The 20,830-nt window shown below is 43.1% G+C and overlaps 1 protein-coding gene across 1 annotated transcript in view; it reads right to left on the reverse strand.

Moving 5' to 3' along the window:
- The window catches only part of ERAP1 (endoplasmic reticulum aminopeptidase 1), a 507,475-nt gene that overhangs the window by 72,442 nt on the left and 414,203 nt on the right, over positions 1–20,830 (reverse strand). The window contains exon 15 of the mRNA XM_086960958.1: positions 7,164–7,348. Coding sequence (XP_086817084.1) covers positions 7,164–7,348 — 185 coding nt within the window. The remainder of the gene's footprint in view (positions 1–7,163; positions 7,349–20,830) is intronic.

Genomic DNA, 20,830 nt, shown 5'->3' on the forward strand with positions numbered 1-20,830 from the left:
ACCTGAGGAGGCATGGTCTAGCATAGTGGAATGGGCCCGGAACGGGACGCGCAACGCTAGGTTCCAGCTGGTGCACTTTTACGTCCTACACAGGGCATACCTGACCCCTGACAAACTGCATACATATTTCCCGTCCCACCCAGCGAACTGTCCGCGCTGTCCAGCGGGTGTGGCTGACTTTCAGCACATGCTCTGGTCCTGCCCACAGCTAACTTCATTTTGGCGGGAGGTAGTGGGAATTCTGGGGGAAATCACGGAGAGGGACTTGCAACTCACCATGGCGCACTGCATCCTACACTTGTTCCCACACACGTCAAAGAACAAAATCACTAGTAAATTTCTGGACCTAGGCCTACTCTTAGCGAAGCGAACCATCACATCCCAATGGAAATCAAGTAGGGGTCCCACTATAGAGAAATGGAAGGCTGAACTACACAAATGGGCCCGTTGTGAAGGGGAACTCCGTATGCAGACCGCGCTTAGAACGGACAATGACATGGCACTGGAGAGGGCCAGGGCGTGGGAGGCTGGTCCTAGACCTCCAATTCCTGGACCTAGAGGATGAAGATACCCCAGCGCATAGCCCTGCTCCGGCAGAGTAACTGACTGAGGCAGTGTTGGCCTGACCTCCACCCCTTGCTCACCTGATTCCTACGTGATGGCAGTCATTCTTAGTTGCTTGCTCCTGACAATCTGCCTCGGGTTCGGGGTTACAGAATAATGTGCGGATCCGCATTGGTGGCACTCTGACACGCCTGGGAGGGGTTGGGGGAGGAGGGGGGGAGGGGTAGAGGAAGGGGAGTGGGGAAGGGGGGAGAGAGGGGGGGGATGCTGAAACGGAGGGGGAGTCTTGGAAGGGATGGGTAGGGGAGGGGGGTGAGTTTAGCTAAAGGGATGTAGTTTGATTGGGACGGTTGCCAGTTACAAAAGTGGGAGGGACTGAGGGGACCGAAAAGTGGCCTTGCCATCTACCAGACAACGAATTTCACCGATCCATGCGACTCCCCCCAGGATGGACCTTTCTTTACATTTGCGCCGCTCAACCTCCGGGGTGTGAGCTAAAAGGCTGTGTGAAGGTTGAAATGGGGATATACATGCACGCGGATAAATGTCTGGAAGGGCGAATATACACTGTCATAAATGCCTGTTTTTGCTGCAATAAAAATATATTTACCAAAAAAAATAAAGCTATTACCTCACTTTCTGTAGGATTCTAACTCATGTTTTTAATGCAGCCTGTCTGTGGCTTTCCTTCATCATGGGCAAAGGAGGCTATCATCCCCATTTTTTAAAAAAGCACCCAGGATGACCCTGCTTGCTATAGACCGATCTCCCTCCTAGATTCAGCGGCTAAAATTTAAGGGAAAGTAATATTGGATCGCCTACAAGTTTGGCTTGATCAGGTTAACATAATTTCTGATCTGCAGTATGGCTTCAGGCAGGGGGAAGGGACCTTGGACCAATGCCCTAACCTGCATTTAGTGATTGGGAAGTACACCATCACCAAGAGGGGAGTTTTACATCTGGCCTTCATGGACTTAACTTCAGCGTTTGATTATGTTAATAGATCTAAGTTGTGATTGGTGTTACGCGATCTGGGGATAGATGTGGAGTTGGTCTCTTTCTTGCACACTGCCGATGAAAACACCACTGCAGGGGTAAGGTACAATGCAGATGGCAGTCTGACAGGCTCCTGGGAAGTAAAAAGGGGGTTCCGGAAGGGGTGCATTTTGGCCCCTTTGCTGCTTACGCTATATATTAACAAATTGGGAGACTCCCTAATATCCAGTTGCAAAGACATACCCAGACCTAGCTCCAAGATGATCCCTGCACTCTTGTATGCTGATGATGCGGCTTTACTGGCCAGAACCGTGATGGGCTTTCAACAACTTTTACATTGTTTTTATAGGTTTTATGGATTTGATAGATTTAACTACAAATTTTAAGAAATCACATACTATGACCATAGGTCCCCGAAAGGTGGCTAAGGCCAAATTGTATTGCAAGGGGGCCAAATTAACCAAAGTGTCCACATTTCCATACTTAGGGGTACTTTTTGATGTGCAAGGATCTTGGTGCGCGCAATGTTTACTTAAAAATAACATCTCAGCCAGAGCAGCAGCGGCCACCTTGGATTTTGTCAAAAGATTGGGGTCAAAGCCCTTTCCCACACTATTGAAGGTCTATAATGCAAAATGTATCCCAATGGCTACGTCTGGGTGCAACATTTGGGGCTACAAGGATGTGAAGGGAATTCAGGTGGCTGAGAATATTTTTATGTGAAAACTCCTTGCCGTCCCCACTGCAACCCCTGTTTTTAACTTACACGAAGAATTGGGGGTCAGTTACATTTCAGACCTGATCACGGTCACCCCGCTGTTGCGCTAGCTTAGAATCTGGGCAAGTCCGACCCCAAACTTACACCAACTTATAATTACTGATTGCATTGCACTGGAGTTACACATTCCCTGGTTGAAGTACATAATGGAACAGACTAGATGGCTTGGCCGTCCTGACCTGTTCCTGAGCCCCGGGTCCCTGGGCAAGATTGCAATCAGACTTCAAACAGCAGTTTCTGGAAAGTGGCAGGGCTTAGGAAAGAGATGGAATTAGCCAAACCGTCTGTGAGAAGGTCTGCCATATTGAGCTTGGGTCCACAGATGCAGCCTTAATTATCTTATGTCAACAAAGCATATCATTGTTTTGTTTTGCCCAGATTTCGTTTGAATCTGGTCCCTTGGCTTTTGGCATTTTCCCAAGGTCACTTGAAACCTGGATCACAAAAACCCTGCTCCTGTGATCATTTTTCAGAGCTGGATACTCTTCATTTTATGTTTTTCTGCGCCCACTAGGATTCTTTGCGCGAAAAGCATATTTTACCATTATTTAGAGACTGCCAATTTGTCCAAGTCAGGCCGGCTCTGCTCTATCTTCAATTGTTACTCTCCCCCATTTTCTGCTTTGGGGTAGCAAGCTTTCTAATAGGAGCTATCAGACATAGGAAAAAGTTGTCACCGAAGTAGCCACCTTGTTCCCTCAACTAGTGCAAACACGTTCTTTTCAAACTATTATAATGTGCACTTTATGAGATAATGCTTATAGCCTTTGGTCTAATGCCTAGTACTGGTGCACTTTATATGTTGTACTCCTTTTAGGTCTATATGTGATCGTTGAAACAGTAAAGCCAGATTACCCTTTTATTGCTTAGTACAGATATTTTTATATTTTTACATGACTTAAGCATTTATGTATAAAATGTCTTTCAATTAAATGTGTCTTTTAAAACATGTTTACTTTTATGGCTCTTGACTGCCGAATAAAGTACTTTTGACTGACTGACTGACACTTGGTTAACTCCTCCTAACTGTGGCCAATAGAAAGGGATTACTAATCTCTCAGGAGCTTGAGAGCATAAAGGTGGCCAGCCAGAGTCAGATCATGAAATAAACTGAAAAGGAAATACTGTAATAGTTAGGCACTGCTAATGACCTTAGAGTACATAGTCTAACCGTGAAGAATGCCATTCTTCAGATATACTTTAAGCATAAGAGAGTGCTTACCCATTTTAGTGCGGAGACCTTTTTCCGAAGGTATTTAAGGCACACTTGCTGCGTCAAAAAAGTATCTTGGTTGGGCCTCTTGCGGCTTGCAACTCCTTTATGTCTCCTCAGACTAGGGCCTCTCTTTCATGAGGATAGACATATCCTAATTATCTGGCATTTCAGCTGCAGACTGTACTTGACTCAAGTTCCTCTTTGTCAGAGGTGCCTAGGGACCATTGCCTTTATCTTTTCTGGATATTTTAAATATCACTTACTAACCTACTTAGCACCAGTATTTAGAACAGCCCGCCCAGAGTTCCTATGCAATGCTCCCTAGACTCTAGCAGAGACTGCAGCTCACTGAGGGCTTCGCTGCAAGGACAGGGGAGGGTAAATGGATACATTTTGCTTGCCAATGCCAACTACTCCAGTTTGAAACATATAATTGGTCTTATTTCACTCTCAGTGTCAAAATAATGTGTGTGTAATTCAGGTTCTAGAATTAAAATGGACCAGCTTCTCTAACAGGTAACCCTCCTCTTTACCGCTGCCCTAATGCATCTACTATGCCTTAAGTATGCACTGGACAAATGAGCTCACATGCTTGGAATCAAATATCTACACCAATTACAATATTATAACTAGACACCAACTCCTTGGGCAAGATGGACTATGGTTTACCCATGCTTGAAGTTTCACTCAGTATGCTATTGGCAATGCCAGATGAATGGTCATGGTCAAGCATTTCATACTTTGAGTATGATGATAGCCTACCACTTGCGTCTCCTTTGTGATCTACTGTTCTTCCTGGAGTAGTTAATTTGAAACTCTTTCAAATGTTTGCTCTCCAGTTACAGTCTTGCCATGGCCCGTGCACTGGCACTGAGGGTCCTTCCAGTGAATCTGTTGCTTGCTCTGGAGTACGCACAGCATATATTAAACCTCTGGACATCCTAGTCAGGGGTCACAGATCCCGCCTTCTAAGAGTTTTATTTCTTGTATGTCTCCTCCTTATTGTAACCCGACTCATTTCAGGCACAAAGTGGCTTATCTATCTTCAGATTTTTACTGTATGCCTATGCACAAAACCTTTTTTGCTTTCATAGCTTCAGTGGAGTTGGGTATTAGAGTAAACAGTGTAGGCAATGGAATCCATTAGCTACAAAAATCAAAAGTGATACTTGCTCTTCATAATAACCTGCTCTTGATAATCATCTTATTGTCTTCCCTTTGTAGGTTGATTTCTTAGTTTTCAAATAAATACACATCCACATTAATGTGCTGAGTAACAATATAGGCAATTTAACTTTTAGGCTAAAGAAGAAAGAGGCCACAATGTTGATGTGAGCTGTGGTCAAGATGCAACACTGCCCAAAGAGATGGTTCTACAGAGGTAAATATGTTTCATGGACGGTAATATTCAATCACTTTTGCAAGGTAGGTCTGCAGCCAAGACATCATGAGAGAATGTGTGGGAGGTGTTGAATATAGCAAACAAACCTATGAATGCAGCTTAAAATACATTACTTATAATATATAAAATACAGAAATGGAAAGAGTGAAAAGAGTGTTCAAAAGTTAGGGACCAACAATTTCCTAATAAAAACCCCATAACATTTGTTTTTCTTAAAGCACATACATGCGCACACGCACATGTCACCAATTGTAGGGATTAGAACAGGACCTAAGCAATTCAAGTGGCTGTGACACAAGTGCATGTCGTCCACTAAAGCAGGCGGCTGGTGTCAGTCAAAGTTTCGGTCTTCATGCTGAGATCACATTCTAAAGACAGAAAATGTGAACAATAACCTGTGTGGAGGATATAACTGTGCACTGCTCCAAGAGGTCAGGTAAATGATGGAGAAGCCCATGCAAAAAACTTGACATCTAGTGAAAAAAGCTCTAAATAAGTTATGGTAACTGGTAAGTGATTCTAGTTACATTGATGAATTGGTTCCTTCCAGTCAATGTTTAACATTTGAAATTAGAAACATTTCTGGGGCTGAAAACATTCCAGGGGACAAACTGAAAGGCTGTATCCAGGAGTGGTTTGAAAAGCTAAGACTGACCCTTTGGGGTCATCTTTTGCAAGCACTGAAACTTCTTGCACCCTAAGGCTCTGTAACCAATTGATGAGATTCCATCTTGGTCAGCCGTAAATACCCTGGCCATGTGTAAGCAAGTGACCTCTTTTTGCATGGTTGCCCCCACTTTTTGCCAAACTGTTGATGGAGTCTATGACCATGCACATTACAAGCAAGAGGAGGAGTCATTCTACCTCATGACTCAAAAGACCTTCTTCGCAGGAAAACAACCTGGATATTTCCGAGCGCGACACTAGTTAGCATAAACACAGTCACACATGCCTCAAACAAATACATTTTTTTATAGAAGAAACATCTGGTTGTCAATCCTGCTCTTCATAGCAGTGCAGGATAATTCTACTAATACATATTCTTTGCCCAAAGGAGCCAACATGAGTGGATATTTTTTTCATCATTACGATCCTAACTACTTAAGCGGATGAAGTTCATGTTAGAGACACCAGAAGCATATGCTCACAATGCGTTAAAAATTTGAATATTCCTCCTATCAATTAATATACTCCAACTGGAATAAAAACTACATTACTAGAAAACTTTTATGATGACTTGGCAACAAAAATGGGTTAACATGGGGTGGTGCCCAACTTTAGAGGCATCAACGGATACTTAATAACAAGTTTCAGCTTCCTAAGAGTTGGGTTCTTCAAATATTTGCAGATAATGGACTTTCTCATGAAAGCTAAACTATGGATAACGGTGACATCATCAAAATGTTATCTGATTTGAAAGATATTACAGAAAAAAATGTATATACATGATTAAAAAAGCAACTATCCAACTGCAACAAGCAGCATGCAGATAAATGAGCTATTGGTTTGCATCTTCCTATAACAACTGAAATATATTGCAGAGTTTTAGTTAGGCTCATAAATACCTGTGTGCTGCTAACTTATTAATGCAGAAATATAAAACAACCCATCAACTTTACTTCCCCCAAAGGTTTAGAATGAGACTCTTAGCTATAGATGTCCAAGGTGTGCTTTAGAAGAGGCCCATATGATTGCCACCTGCCCTATATTTAGGGATCTGTGGCCTCGCTAAAGTGTAGACTTTCTGAAATTACTGGTACAATTTAGAACATCCTTTAACATTTTGACAGTAGACTTAGATTATCAGATACTATGGTGGCAAAACTAATAATCATTACAAATTGCAAAATTGTATCCAACCCGTATATGAGCAATGGCGGCAGACAATATGCGTTCTATACATAACTGAATTTGCACTCTATAAGGCAAAAGGCAGAGCCAGTAGGAATCTGAGACTGGAAATGTGGCAAGTTTCCCTGAATATTAATTATGGTCATAGGTCAAGTGTATCTTGAGCTGGTTAAATCGTTGCATATACATAAATATTGTATTACAGGATGCCTATATATATTGCAATGTGATTTCCCATAATAAAAAAACCTGAACAATAAGGAAAACCTGCATCTCAAGTTTAGAAACATACAAACAGAACAAAAACTAGCAGTACATTGAAAAGATAGTTGCCATTAACCAAACTAATCACAGACCGTAAAGTGCAATTGGACTCCTTCCACTTCTTAAAATAATCTTCAGCTTTATCGACACAAGGTTGGTACTTCCGCATACAAGCAAAAAGCAGAAGAGAGCTACGAAGCATTCTTTCAGAGACAGTGCCATCATTACTCCAAGACTGTTGGTCAATTAGGCTCTTGAACAGATTCACAATATATGCCTAAAATGACAATACAGACAGATGCAACAGAATTGCTGAAAATCAGTAATATTTTATTTCAATATAGTATTACATTTTAAAGTCATTAAAATAGCCATAAAATCTGATGGAAGGAAGAGTCAACACATGCAACAGCCACCTGAGCAAGGCAGTATATTAAAAAGTGTTTGTGGCATCTAATTGAGGTATTGTTTTGAGGGATACATTTGATTGATACCCTTCTATCACCCACTTTTACTTCTGTCCCTTTTCAAACAACCTAAGTGACCATCACCCTAAAGAAAGGATTACATGATCTCTTATGAAATGGAAGCATTACATAACCTTCCTGACAATGAGATTTAGAACTATCTATAAACAACTGCTATTGTTTTTTCAGTTTTAATGATTAATCATTACTTGAAACTCGCTGCTTGTTAATTTGTTTGTTAAACAAAGAATTGAAAAATAACAAAAAATTCTTAGATTAATTATCTTCTGAAGCTTTTTTTTATACAAACTTTATTGAGCACCAGAAAAATGGTTACAATGTTATTACTAGGTACATTACGGCATTTTCATTTTTTGTTGAAGCGTCTTAGCCAAATAATTTCAAATTTGTAGGATAAGACGTTTGAGTGTAGATTACAATACATCAAAGTAAATTCTGCGTACATGTACGACCAGTAACGCATGCTTATAAGGCACAAAGGTATTACCTGGCGCAATTACAGTTAGAAATGCAGTTTAAACTATTACATTAACTAAAACATTCCCTTACACTCCCACCCCACTTCCTGTTGGTCTTCTTTTTTGTTGTTGTATCATTCAGCCTATTACCATACATCTGTCTAGGTCACTTTGTTACCAGTTGTTGGTGGCATGCTCTCTGGATTCAAGTTGGCGTTATCTAGTCTGTGTCACATGTGATGTAGCATTATGGATATATTATGGAATAGGAGTGAGGGGCCCAGGTGTTAGATCGAACTTTCTAAACTTCTAGCATGCGGTTCCATTCTAGGGTGATGGGGTGCTTTCGTTAACCTCTCACCTCCATTTATCCAATTGCCGCACTCTCGTCCACACACCATTGCATCCTCCTGCCACATTGTTAATAGAGGGCATCGAGGAGCTTTCCATCTCATGGTAATCCCGCTTATGGCTAAGATAAGAGCTAAGTCGAGAAATCGCAACTGGACCCTTAGGGCGCTAGTACGTTAGCGCAGACCCAGTAGGCATTCCACAGTGTTGTCACGAATCGTTAAATGTGTGGTCTCTTCAAGTGCTCTTCGAACCCTACCCCAGTAAGCGCAGAGGCGGGGGCAAGCCCATAACATGTGGATAAATCCTGCTTTCTCAGCCCTACGTCGGGGGCAGCAATTTTGGGCCTCAGGGAACATACGCTGTATTCTCTTTGGAGTTAAATATAACCTATGTAGCACCATAGTCTGTATAAATTTAAGTTGGGCGTTATGGGATACCCATTTGGGGTGTTCTAGAATACTCACCCAGGCTTTGTCGGTTATATCTTTTTTTGTGTTTTCTGCCCACTTTGTCCGGGGATCAGTGAGTGTGATGGAAGCTTGCGCCCTGATACCAGTGTACAGCAATTTCATGAGGTGGCCTCCCTTCCCCATGTAGTAAAGCAAGTGTACTAGCTCATGTTGTGGAGGTACAATGCGCTGAGGTTGCCCATGTCTCTCTAGTGTAGTGGGCGACTGCAGCGTATAGCAGATAATGGCGATCTGCTGCTCCTGTGGCTTGCAAGAACATATCATGATCTAGCAAGTGGTATACCTAATAACGGGATATTCCTCGCATAGGGGGGTGTCCCCGAGGTATATTGTAGGGCCTTTTTCCAACATTGGAGTGCGGTTGTTAGTAAGGGGGGTCCCTGCAACGGGGGTTTGATTTTGGGGAGCAAGAGTCTGTGAAGTGTCCCACTTTCTAAGTCTCGGGGACCATAGCCTATTTCCTGCAGGTTTCTGCCTGCTGTCCAGAAGGATAACTACTGCAGTTGGCATGCATAATAGTAGGCCCTGAAGTCTGGAACCCCTAATCTGCCTTTGTGGGGCTCCAGCTAAAATGTCTTGAGGCTAACCCTGCGCCGACCTTTCCCCCATGTAAGCTCCAGAAGGAGTACATTTAATGTTCTGAATACAGCTTGTGGGACTATTAGGGGTAGATTTACAAAGAATAATAGAAAACGGAGGAGCATCACCATTTTGGAAATGGCTATCCGCCCCATCGCCGACAGTGGTAGGGAGGTCCAAAAGGATATATTTGAGCGTATGGCTGTAATCGCCCTCATTAGATCGCCATCAAGTTGATCAGAGTGCGCCCTGTATACACGGATCCCAGATATTTAAAGGTGGTGTGCGCTATCGTCAAGTTGTAGGTGCCATAAGAAAGTGTGCCTGGGTGTGGTCCGTCGAGAAAATAAAAGGTGTTGACTTTCCCTCACTGATGGCAAGGCCCAAGCTACGCTCAAAGGCAGAGAATATACTGACTGGGAAGGGGTTCCGCACTAGCTGTCATGTCTCATAAATAAATGAGGATGTCATCTGCGTATATCGAAATTAGATGCGCAGTACCATCGAGCGGTATCCCTACTCTCGACCGATTGCCGCAGCGCTATCGCTAGAGGCTCCAGCACCAAGACGAACAATATGGGGGATAGCGGGCTCCCCTGTTGTGTGCCCCTATGTATGGTGTATTCGCAGGAAATAAGCTTCCCAGTACGTGCTCTGGCGGTGGGATTGGTGTAGAGCAGCCGCACCCATTGGAGGTACCCTGGAGGGAGTCCGAATTGGCACAAGGCTGCACACATATATCCTAAGTGATGGAGTCGAAGGCCTGGCGAAGATCTAATGACAGGCAGACCGCATTGGTGTATTCAAGACGAGTAGCCGCCATGACGTGGTGTAGCAGTCTGGTGTTTAGGGAAGTACTATGGGCCGGGGAGAAATCCGCATTGATCCTTATGTATTAGGGTATTTAGCGGGGCAGGAGGCGGTTGGCCAAGGCCTTACTAAGGATTTTATATTCAGCGATAAGGGCCGGTAGCTGGATAAGGCAGTGCCATCTCATCCCGGTTTGGGTAGGGAGACGACCAGAGCTTGCATAGTGGATTGTGGTAAATGACTGATTTCTAGGGCCGTCTTATATAGTTCTTCTAATTTTTGGACAAGAGTGTCTGAGTACGTTTTGCAAACTTCTAATCGCAAAAAATCTCTTGCACAGATATACAAAAAGCTGGACAACAGTTAAATCTAAATATGGACCTTCACACATGGCTAAATATATTGACATCACAAAAAGAATCTGCAGCTCTCTGTACTGCAACACAAAATTACTCTGAGTCTCAACACAAACTCCATAAGCTATGTCTAAAAAGTGACAGCCATTGCTGGAAGGCCAATAGAATTTATGATTACTATTTACCTATGTGTATTGAATGGCAATTTGATCTACCTTAGTAGAGAGAGGCTGCTATCAAATTAGGGCATCCATTAAGAACACATTACTCTCCTTTGGTAATGCTCTTTCTGATGGATACTTTATGTAAACACAGATTCCTCACCATTAGAATATTCCCAGGTTCCAGACTGGATCCGGAAACTCTGCTCTTGGGATTTTTACATTACTAACCCCAAATGAGTATTTGAGATAGTTTTGACTACTGATCTTTTCTATAATGGCCCTTCCCTTTAAATGTTTAGTAGTTGCCTATCTTAGTAAAGATTTGAATTCTTATGAAAACAAAAACTCTAGAAACAGCATATCTGAGGTCATAATCTGTTCATATGTCATACCCTCAATCCATCTTCTTTTTCTGCACAGCCAGAAATGACTTAGCCCTTCCAGAGACCCAGAAGAAGTACTCAGGTTCTTAACAATTCACTTTCATTTGGCATGACGAAGCAGTTCAAGCCCCACTCCTCTTGCTATGAAATGTGGAACCTAGTAACCTCCGAAATGAGAGATAGCATCTTTCTACACAGAGATGAACCTCTAGGACTTTTAGGATCTACTGCACAACAAACAATTATTGATTCTCTACCTCCACCATGATCAATATCCTCATAACTCCAACTTGGTGCCATCTAGAGAGTGCTTCAATTATTTTATTCTAGAAGGAAGGAATGTATGTTCCGAACTCGGGGTGTTCAATTTCTCATATTCAGAGTTAACTTTGTAATCTTGCCTTCCATCCTTGCAAGTAGGCTCCTTATTCCTGTACCGATGAAGGTACTCTTTCCTCCCAAAGTAACATCTGTGGGACGTTCGATTCCTTTGCAGATGTCCCCCCACTTTTTCCCCCATTTAAAACTACTAGATACTGGTCTTTTTTTACTCCAACAGTTCACTGAAGCCTGCTAACCAATTCGATAGGCAAGGATTATGGCACCCTTGTACATCCCTGGTGAATTGTACCTATGTACTCACTGCATGGGTACGAAAAGGGGTTTCTATGTGCAGCAGCATGTATTATGCCACCCAAAAGGTCCCACACAAAAACTATATGTAGACTGCAGGATGTGTGAAATGGAGCAAACCATTTTGAAAACACAACATGGCACAATCACTGTGTGCCATGCCCATGCACACTTCATATACTATATGTAAATCACCACTACAGCAGGTCTTAGAGCCCTACGGCAGGCTACATTATATTATATGTGAGTATGTATCTTCATGAACAGATATATCACAGTGATGTCTGGTTCCATTGTCACACCATTGCAAGTGTTCAGGAAGCCATCTTAAGTATTTGTACTTGTCACTACGAGAGACCCAGCTGCATGATGGCTTCACTGAAAATAATTGTGTTTGCTGCAAGTATCGGATTTGTCCTGACATGCAACCAGAGATCCCCTTAGAAGTGCACCCTTAATGATACTAGTCTCTTAGTGAGCTGGCTGACTTGTATCGCCCAGCCTGCCATCACAGACAAGTTTCTGACCCCCTGTAGGTAACAGCCCATGCTCTCTGAGGTCTGGACTGGAGAATGGTGTTCATACTTCCTCCAGTAAGTTGGCTAGTGTTTTAGCATATCAAGGCCAGAGACTTCAAAATCTCTACCGCCTGATATTCGACCACAGTTTCCCGCAGTCCTGGGTGATGCCACCCCCTGCCTTGAGGCCAATTTGGCAACAGGACAGGTGGGAAAATTCACTATTGAGAAGGAGTGTTCACCCTCAGGTTAGTCACACTCCTAAGATGTGCTACCTAAAGTGAATAAAGAAGGAAGGTTTCCATCATCAAGTTTTAGTGGAACTAGGAATTCTGGGTCAGGTTAATGCCACTCTGCACATGAAGTGGCCATGTAAGGGGTGTAGGCACCCCAGGGGTATGTAGCCCATTGGCGACTACCTTACATTCCCCTTAACACCCCTAAATTCAGTATTTAGGTGGCCCCCTGACACCAGGAACTCGGATTTGTCTACTGGGAACACAAGAAGGACTAAGAAGAGCTGAAATTGCAACCACTGTGGATCAGCTATGGAAAGGGCACCAAACACTGCCTGCCTGTCGCTGTCTCGACAATTGCAAAGACCCAACTCATCCAGCACCTTTGCATCCTCCTAAAGCCATGGAGGTCTGCCAACACTTCGCCAAACAGTCAGCATCTCCCTTGAAGTGGAGGAGCCATTTCCCTGCAGTCTGCAGGCACCAACGCGTCTGCCAGGTACACCGTTTTGCTGACCACCGGGTCCACCTAGGTGGCAGAACGCCAGGAGAAGGACTTTGTGGCTCCCAGAGGTGTGAACCATCTCCCCAGCATGTGTTGTGCCGCTTGACCCTCCAGGATCCCCCCGCACCAATACCATGGATACAGGAGCCCCATGAGAAGCCAAGGCTTGTTAAGTGTGTAGTCCGGACACCAACCCTGCCAAGACTGACTTACCAACAAGGGACATCAGCATCACAGAGGGCAGCACCGAGAGTGGCCCTGCTGTCCTGTTTGCCCCCATCACCATGTCGACATCAAGAAGTGAGAACCTCCAAAGCAAGCGACCCGCCGCACAAAACATCTCTGCACCCAACCAATGGAGCTCTTTGCTCCAGAAACCCTCAAGAGCTGAGCCCCCTTTTGGGTTCTGCCGGACTTGACCCCAAGTCCCCGATTCAAGACTTTTTCTTGTAAAAAGTTTTCCAATTGACTTTAAAGGGTAGCATTCGAGGCTACCATTGTGACAAACCCCTCTGCACAGAGACACAGTTGCATCTTTAGCCAGGTGCATTCCAGCAGCTACAGGCCTTTCCTCATACATTGCTTTGGCTCAGTACAGGAGGAGTTAACTAAAGCTGATGACACAAGCAGAATAGAAAGGCAAGCAACAGTGAAGACGGAAGAATTACATAGCTGACAAAATGGATGCCACAAACAAGATGGCTTCAGCTCATGCTAACGCCAATTATTTTCGATTTCCACAGAGGTTTATACCTCAAATCTGACAGCTGTGATTTTCCACTGTTTTACCAGTAAAAATCTAAAACGTTTCAAGCACTAACCTAATTCTAATGAACTAGGTGTCTAAAATTATTTTTAAATCTGTGTTATTTTTCTTCATTGGGTTTTCTTAAATGTCCTGTTTGCCCCCATCAACATGTCAGCCCCAAGAAGTGAGAGCCTCTAAAGCATGCAACATGCCACACAAAACACCTTCAAATCCAAACCCCAAGTCTGAGCCAACCAACTGTGCCCTTTGCTTCAGAAACCCTCAAGAGCTAAGTCCCCCTTTGGGTTCTGCCGGACTTGACCCAAAGTCCCCGCTTCCAGACTTTTTCTAGTTAAAAGTTTTCTAATTGACTTTAAAGTTTAGCATTCTAGGCTACCATTGTGACCAGCACCTCTGAACACAGACACACCAGAGCAGGTAAATCTGAACTGCTTGTGGTTCTTTGGACCTTGGCCCCTATGCACCTTAAGACCAGGAGAGTAACCCAAAGAATCGTTTGTAAGTGTACGTATGCAGTGAATGTTTCTCCCAGAAGATAACATTACCGCGTTCGAGGATCAGGCCTCAAATCCAACAGCTGTGATTTTCTACTGTTTTACCTGAAAAAATCTAAAACGCCTAAGGTACTAATCTAATTCTAATGATCTAGGTGTGTAAAATTATTATAAAATCTATGTTATTTTTCTTAATTGGTCTCGAGTTTCTTCTTGAGTGTGTGTCTCTTTAATTGACTCTTTGTGTACAAGTGCTTAACACTACCCCCTGATAAGTCTCCACTGATCGCCCACACTGCCACAGATAGAGCACTTGGGATTATTAATGTAAGCCCTCTAAACCAATAAGATCTGCACTTTCAGCATAGGTACTTCATTTTGTTATGCTACGTGGAAACCAGCTTCCTACAGCATTCCTTCAATTTTACTGAGCCATCTTGCACTCCAAATGATAAATGGTACATTCAGTCTTGCCCAGGGCCTCCAATACAAACGTTCACACTGTATGGAGTGGAGAAGTGTGGCTCACTGGTTAGAGGAGGCAGACCTGGAAGCAGAGGTCAGCCCGGGACCAGGGTTCAATTCCCGGCTCGGCGGGTTCTTGAGTCCTAAAATGTCCATGGACTCGACAATTCTCGCTCCGGTGCCTACTCGATTCATGGGTTCACACTCTGCAACTCTGGGCAATAGCTTGCTTAATCTCCACAACGGCCCCTCGCGGCGGGATGCCTGGCTTTCACCTTGCAGATACCCTGCCGGGGTTATCTCACAGGGGAATACCAGGACGGGTTCCCTAAGCAAGCGCTTAGAAACCGCTCAGTGATTTGCGCTATATAAATTCCTGTAAATTTACATTTACATTTACATGGACTTGTCTGGACCTTCTCTGTTCTTACACCACCTGATAATTGTTTAGTGTGGTCCTGGGGAAAAACTTTTAACTGCTTCCTTTCTCTTTTTTCATTTGCTTGCTCCCCAAGTGCCATTAACAGGAAGCTCTCCAAACGAGCGTTGTTCTAAATGTAGATTAGAAGCCTTTTTGTGTTTAAATGCACATTGCAACAATGGTAGTGGTTGATAAGATACAGGACCTCAAGATAGCCTCCAACAGGGTGCAAACGCTGGCAGTCGTTCTTCTCTGCTTCTTTCAACACAGTGGTCTATCCTCAACAGATCCCCAGACAGTAAGCAGTTTCTTATGGCATGCTGTCCTGGAACAGATGGGCTACTATTATCTGGACATTTAAGAACTGAGGTAATCTGGGCAACCAGAGAAAATGGTGAGACTACAGGTCTCATACTTTCAAAAGAATACCCAGATATTTGGAAACACTGAAAGACATGTGGTTTGGTGGAGAAAGGGGAGATACAAAGCATTTCAACTATATTTCTTATCTGCCTATTCTTTTGTTTAACAAGACATAATAGATCAAATCAAATATTTAATCTGTTCATATATCTTAAGGTCACACTTATTCTTCTCGCCTTTTATTATCTATATCTACTGTGATCCATATTCTTAACTTCTTATTTCTTTGTCATGTCCATACGAGGGATAAATGGAGAAAATGGGAGACGGTGTGGATGCAGGAGAGTATGGAAAGTAGAGAGATATGTATTACTTTAACTTCAACCATGAAATCCTCCCATAAGAGCTTCTAACAACACAGCTTCTATTCTTCATATACACCAGACATTTGACTCTTGTTTATGTTTATTCAAGTAACGCCAACCTTAACCTTAAAATCTTTTTTGATACACCCATGCATAAGTGGAATTTCACATCTGGTGATTATCTTCTAATCTGAAGCAGTTTGCCCCTCCAGGGACTAATTTCTTTGCTATCTACTTGTAAGGTCTCTGCTTTCCTCACCATTTTGCTGAACCTCACACAAGGTGTATAGGACACACAGCATATATATTTGTGCATATTTTAGATTTCGTAGCTCACATGAACTATAAAAGCTACATTTAAAGACCATCTCTCAACTACTGTATCATATTTTGTGGTGTTCCGGAGGATACTGTGTCAAATGCTTTGGGTTCAGATTCATGAGCTATGCGGATGACGCACACAATTTAATAACAATGGAGGATTCTGTTCCTCAAACACTGACCACCTTTGATGACTTTATGACATCAGTTGCAAACTGGTAGGCGGTGAATTCACTGATATTCAACACAGACATGATAGAGGTGCTTTTGCACCTGGTCCATTGGCTTTAATTATGTTTCGGACTAGTTTTTGGCCACAACAACTTAGCAGTTCTTCTCCAGTGGCAAGCTAGAGTTTACCGATTGATGCTGAACTCTCTTTAAACAGTCAAGCAAACCATCTATCATTGCTTTGTTTGAACCAAGTGAGGATTTTGCATAGAAACTCCTATTTGCTTTGACACCCCAAAAATGCACAGATGTTGTACAGGCCTTTATTTAGAGTCAACTTTAACTCCCTATTCCAGGATGCAGGATTGTGCTTTTTTCATCTATAACAGCGCATGCAGAATGCGGAAGCAAGGCTTGCCCTTCAATGGCCACACAATTTTTCAGCCACATCAGCTCTTCAAGCTTGTTTGCGATTGAGCCTTTCAACAATTCTGCCTGATGTATTTGCAATAGGAATATTCACATCCGTTTTTTCCCTCAAGCTCAGATCAGCTTCTGGCAATTTCTTGATAATGCCTAAGTCTGCACTCTAGAACTGGTGGCCACGCATTCTCAGTCAGGCTGGCAACACTCTGGAAGCAACTGCCAGTCCATTTACAATTATACAACCAATGTTCGTCTTTCAGGAAAGGTTTGAAAACATGGCTTTATTCACCGTAGATAAATGCAGAATCATAGTAACTATCAAGATATCTTAGCACCAGGTCACCTTTTAGGCAATGTTTTAAAAATCTAATTTACATTACATTACTAATTTACATTGAAGCCTGCTCTTCTTTTGTGTCTAGTTCTCAATGAAGATAATGGAGTATTGTGTTCCACTTTACAATCTATTTTTAGCATTCCATGTCCCGATGTCCTCATGAAGGGGCACCTCTGTTATATTGTACCTGGTACTGGAGTCTCCATCTGCAGTGCTTTGTCAGTTTTAGAATTTAGTCTGAGTGGTTTATATCCAGTCCTGGGTACACATCTGAATTTTGTCCCACACTCTGGAAGGGTCAGAGTTTATAGTGAAAAGATTGTGAATGGACAGTTATAATACATGGATAAATACTGAATGGATGATGAATACAAGATGGGTGGTCAAGAGTGTATTCATGGACGGATGGTGAATGTGAATAGGTGGCTAATGGATGCTGCCGTAACGAATGAGAGGACAACGCATGATAGATAGTACAGCCAAGTCATGGATCATTGGTTCAAACAGGGAAGCTCAAAGGCCAGAGAGCACAGTTCAAGGGGAGCACTAGACCAGGATGCAGAGAAGATGATCAGTATGCTCACAGCTCTGAAATACTATGTTCGGTAATAGAGACCTCATCTGCAAGTCTAGATTCCCCTGCACAGGTTAAGTATTACTTTCTTAGGAGCAAGTCAGTTTGCAAATGCAAAGCAGCTTAATGAATCAACCTATCTGTACTTACGCATGAATGCCTTCATTTCTTCACCTAAAATCAAACAGTAAAACGCATGAACCGGGTGGCTTTAATTTGCAGATCTCACTATCCCACAAAAACAGCCTACTTTAGCACTGAGGTATTCAATAGCCACACTTTTCTAATCATGTATCGGCTATATCTTTTATCTAAGTTCAACATCTGACCGCTAGACAAGTTCAGAACCAACCCAACTGCTCAAGCCTTCCTTCGAGGCTTAATGGAGCCAACAAGACCCATGCTCTTGCCATCCATCTCCGATTGCTGACCATCCCTGCAAGCTACATTCAAAGAGCATGGGAGTGACTCTTGTTTCATGCATGCCGCAGATCCCCTTTACTGACCCACAGCCTGCCTTTATTGCGTTATTTCTGTTGTATATGCTAACAAAAGGGAGAGCAAGGGATCGTGTTCACTGGAGGTGAACGGAGTGTACTCCTATTCCCCTGTGGAAGAACTAGATAAACAAATAGAGGAGTACCATCATGGGAAGATCAAAATGAGATTCCTAATGTGGTGGTAGGTTGACAAAAGGAAAGAATTTATCCTTTTGTTAAAAACCCCTCCCTCACCAGCCTAGTGATGACATGCTTCATCATCAGGGTCCACCCTAGTGGCCTAGCGTCACTAGGGTGTGCTACGACACCTGGGTTACAGTGGAGCAGGTTGTGAATGTAAGTGCAGAAAAAATATGTTAAAAATTGTCCTGGTTTAACTTAAACATTTTTTATTGACAAGTAACTGGACAATGTTAAAAAGGGTGAGGCGAGATACTGTGAGGGTATATTAAGGCCAAGAGTATCTCTTATATGTGTGATGGTCTACATGTTTCAAACGTGATTGGGATGTACCAGGTTTTCATGAGGACCGGAAAGTCAGGGAACTGGGAGGTATGTGCCCCTAAAAGGCACACCCTATCCTCATTCTCTGTGACCCAAAATAGCAAAAATTCATTTTCTGGCGTAAAAGAAGACTCTAACCACAATGGGTGAGTCCAAAACAATGAAAAAGACCTGTGGGAAGGAAGAATAAAACAGACATCAGTCAAACATGAACAGTGTTACATGCCTGTTACGTAGTGCAGTGTCGTGTCATTCGACTCTTGAGGCTTACTACCACTCTCATTAGAAGGAATATTGTGAATTTTTGAGTGAAACTATCACCTAGTGACATTACCCATTGTGGGCTGTTTGTCTGGGTAATGCACGTATACATATCAAGAGGTGCGTGCTAAGCGGCAGCGTGATTGTTGCCGTAACTTTATTTTTATTCAGGCTTTCGTCCTGATCATATCATTAAGGTGTTGTGATATCAAAATCTCGCCATACATTAATGGTGGTCACGAATAAGAATTTAAAGTGCGTAATTTATCTGTGGCAATTCAATCGACATACTCGGGCTTACTTGACATAAAACGTAGACATATACAGACACATGGTTGTTGTAAGTGCTTGGCTTACTACTATTCTGGAGTCTTATCTCATCGGAGGGCGGGAGGGGGTATCCCCACTACTTAACCGATTTCTGTAAAAATATGGGTAGAGTCATTAGAAGGCGAGTATTTTTTAAGAACCGCCGAGTTGCGCGGTAAGGGAGAGTGGGTCGTTTTCAGCATTTGTTCCTGTTGAGGGAAGCGTTTCTACTTACAGTTACTTCATGGTGGAAATGCCAGTTACCTATGCTTGTCCTCCGCTGCCCTGCTACGAAGCCGGTCTGTCTCGTGTGTGACTAAGTACCAGTTAGGCTTCCGGGTTGGGCAGGGACTGCCATAGGTCACGTGATTGTTGCTATCACAACGCGTGAGCGTCTCTATTCTACGGAAGCTGTTAGTTGTCAGAAGGAGATTTTGCGGGTTGTCTGCAGATTTCCCTGGGTCTCATTTCATAACTGTGGCCCAAGGAACATTGTCATTTAAACCCGTCTTATTTGTAGAAAGTCTATAGATCCATCTTTGTTCCTTTTCAAAAAGCCGGTTTTGCAAGTTTTTGAACCTGTTTGTACCTGCTCGATGACTGTCCACCTCATGTCATTTGGAGTATGATTTGCTGTCAGGAAGTGTTCTGTGAGTTTGGTGATATTCTTTTTGCAACGTATTGTGCTCCTATGTTCACTTATTCGTTGTTTCACTTTTCGCGTTGTCATACCTATGTAAGGTTTTCCACATACACATTTGATCAGATATACCACATTGGCACTGTTGCAATTGGTGTGAGCCCTTTGTTCCCAGATTTTTCCCTGCTTGAGGTTGAGGGTCTTGGTGTTCTCTGTGAGGTGGCATACGCTGCAGTCCCCACATTTTGAGTGTCCTGTCACCGGAGGAAGCCCCCATATTTGTGTTATGGTGGGATTTGTGTTGGTGGTTGTGGTTTTGGGTCTAGTGTTGACCAGGCTGTATTTTAGGCTCTGTCCTTTTTTGTATGAGAATAGGGGTTTGTCCCATTTGAAGTTGCCTGTGTTAAGTATCGACCAGTTTTTGTTGATGCTTTTGCTCACTTGATTAGATAATGCATTATAGGTTGTAACACAAGTTAGTGGTGTTTCTCCAGGTTCACTTGTTTTATCTTCCCAGGAAATACCACGTCATATTTTGGCGGCTGGCACACAAGCGCGGTGGGCGGGGAAGTCGACAGACGAAGGAATAGGTATAATTAAATAAATAAATGATACCTATTCCGTCGTCTGTCCGCTACCCCCTCCCCTCCCCCTGACCGCGCCCCTCCCCGCCGCTCTTACCTGAGGCGGCCGCCAAGTAAACTGTTTTTTAAGGTCCACTCCCCAGTGAAATTCTCTTTTGATTACAATTGAGAAGAGAAAGACAACACCTCACACTCGAAAAACATTTGAAAACATCTGCCCAAGCACCTCTGAAGGAGCTACTGTTCTGCTTTTAGGAGCGAGACTCTGTCGTGCTGGTATTCAAACCAATAAAAGCCAAAT

This window comes from Lissotriton vulgaris, chromosome 3_1 (assembly GCF_964263255.1).
Source record: "Lissotriton vulgaris chromosome 3_1, aLisVul1.2, whole genome shotgun sequence".
In the NCBI taxonomy this organism is placed as follows: Eukaryota; Metazoa; Chordata; class Amphibia; order Caudata; family Salamandridae; genus Lissotriton; species Lissotriton vulgaris.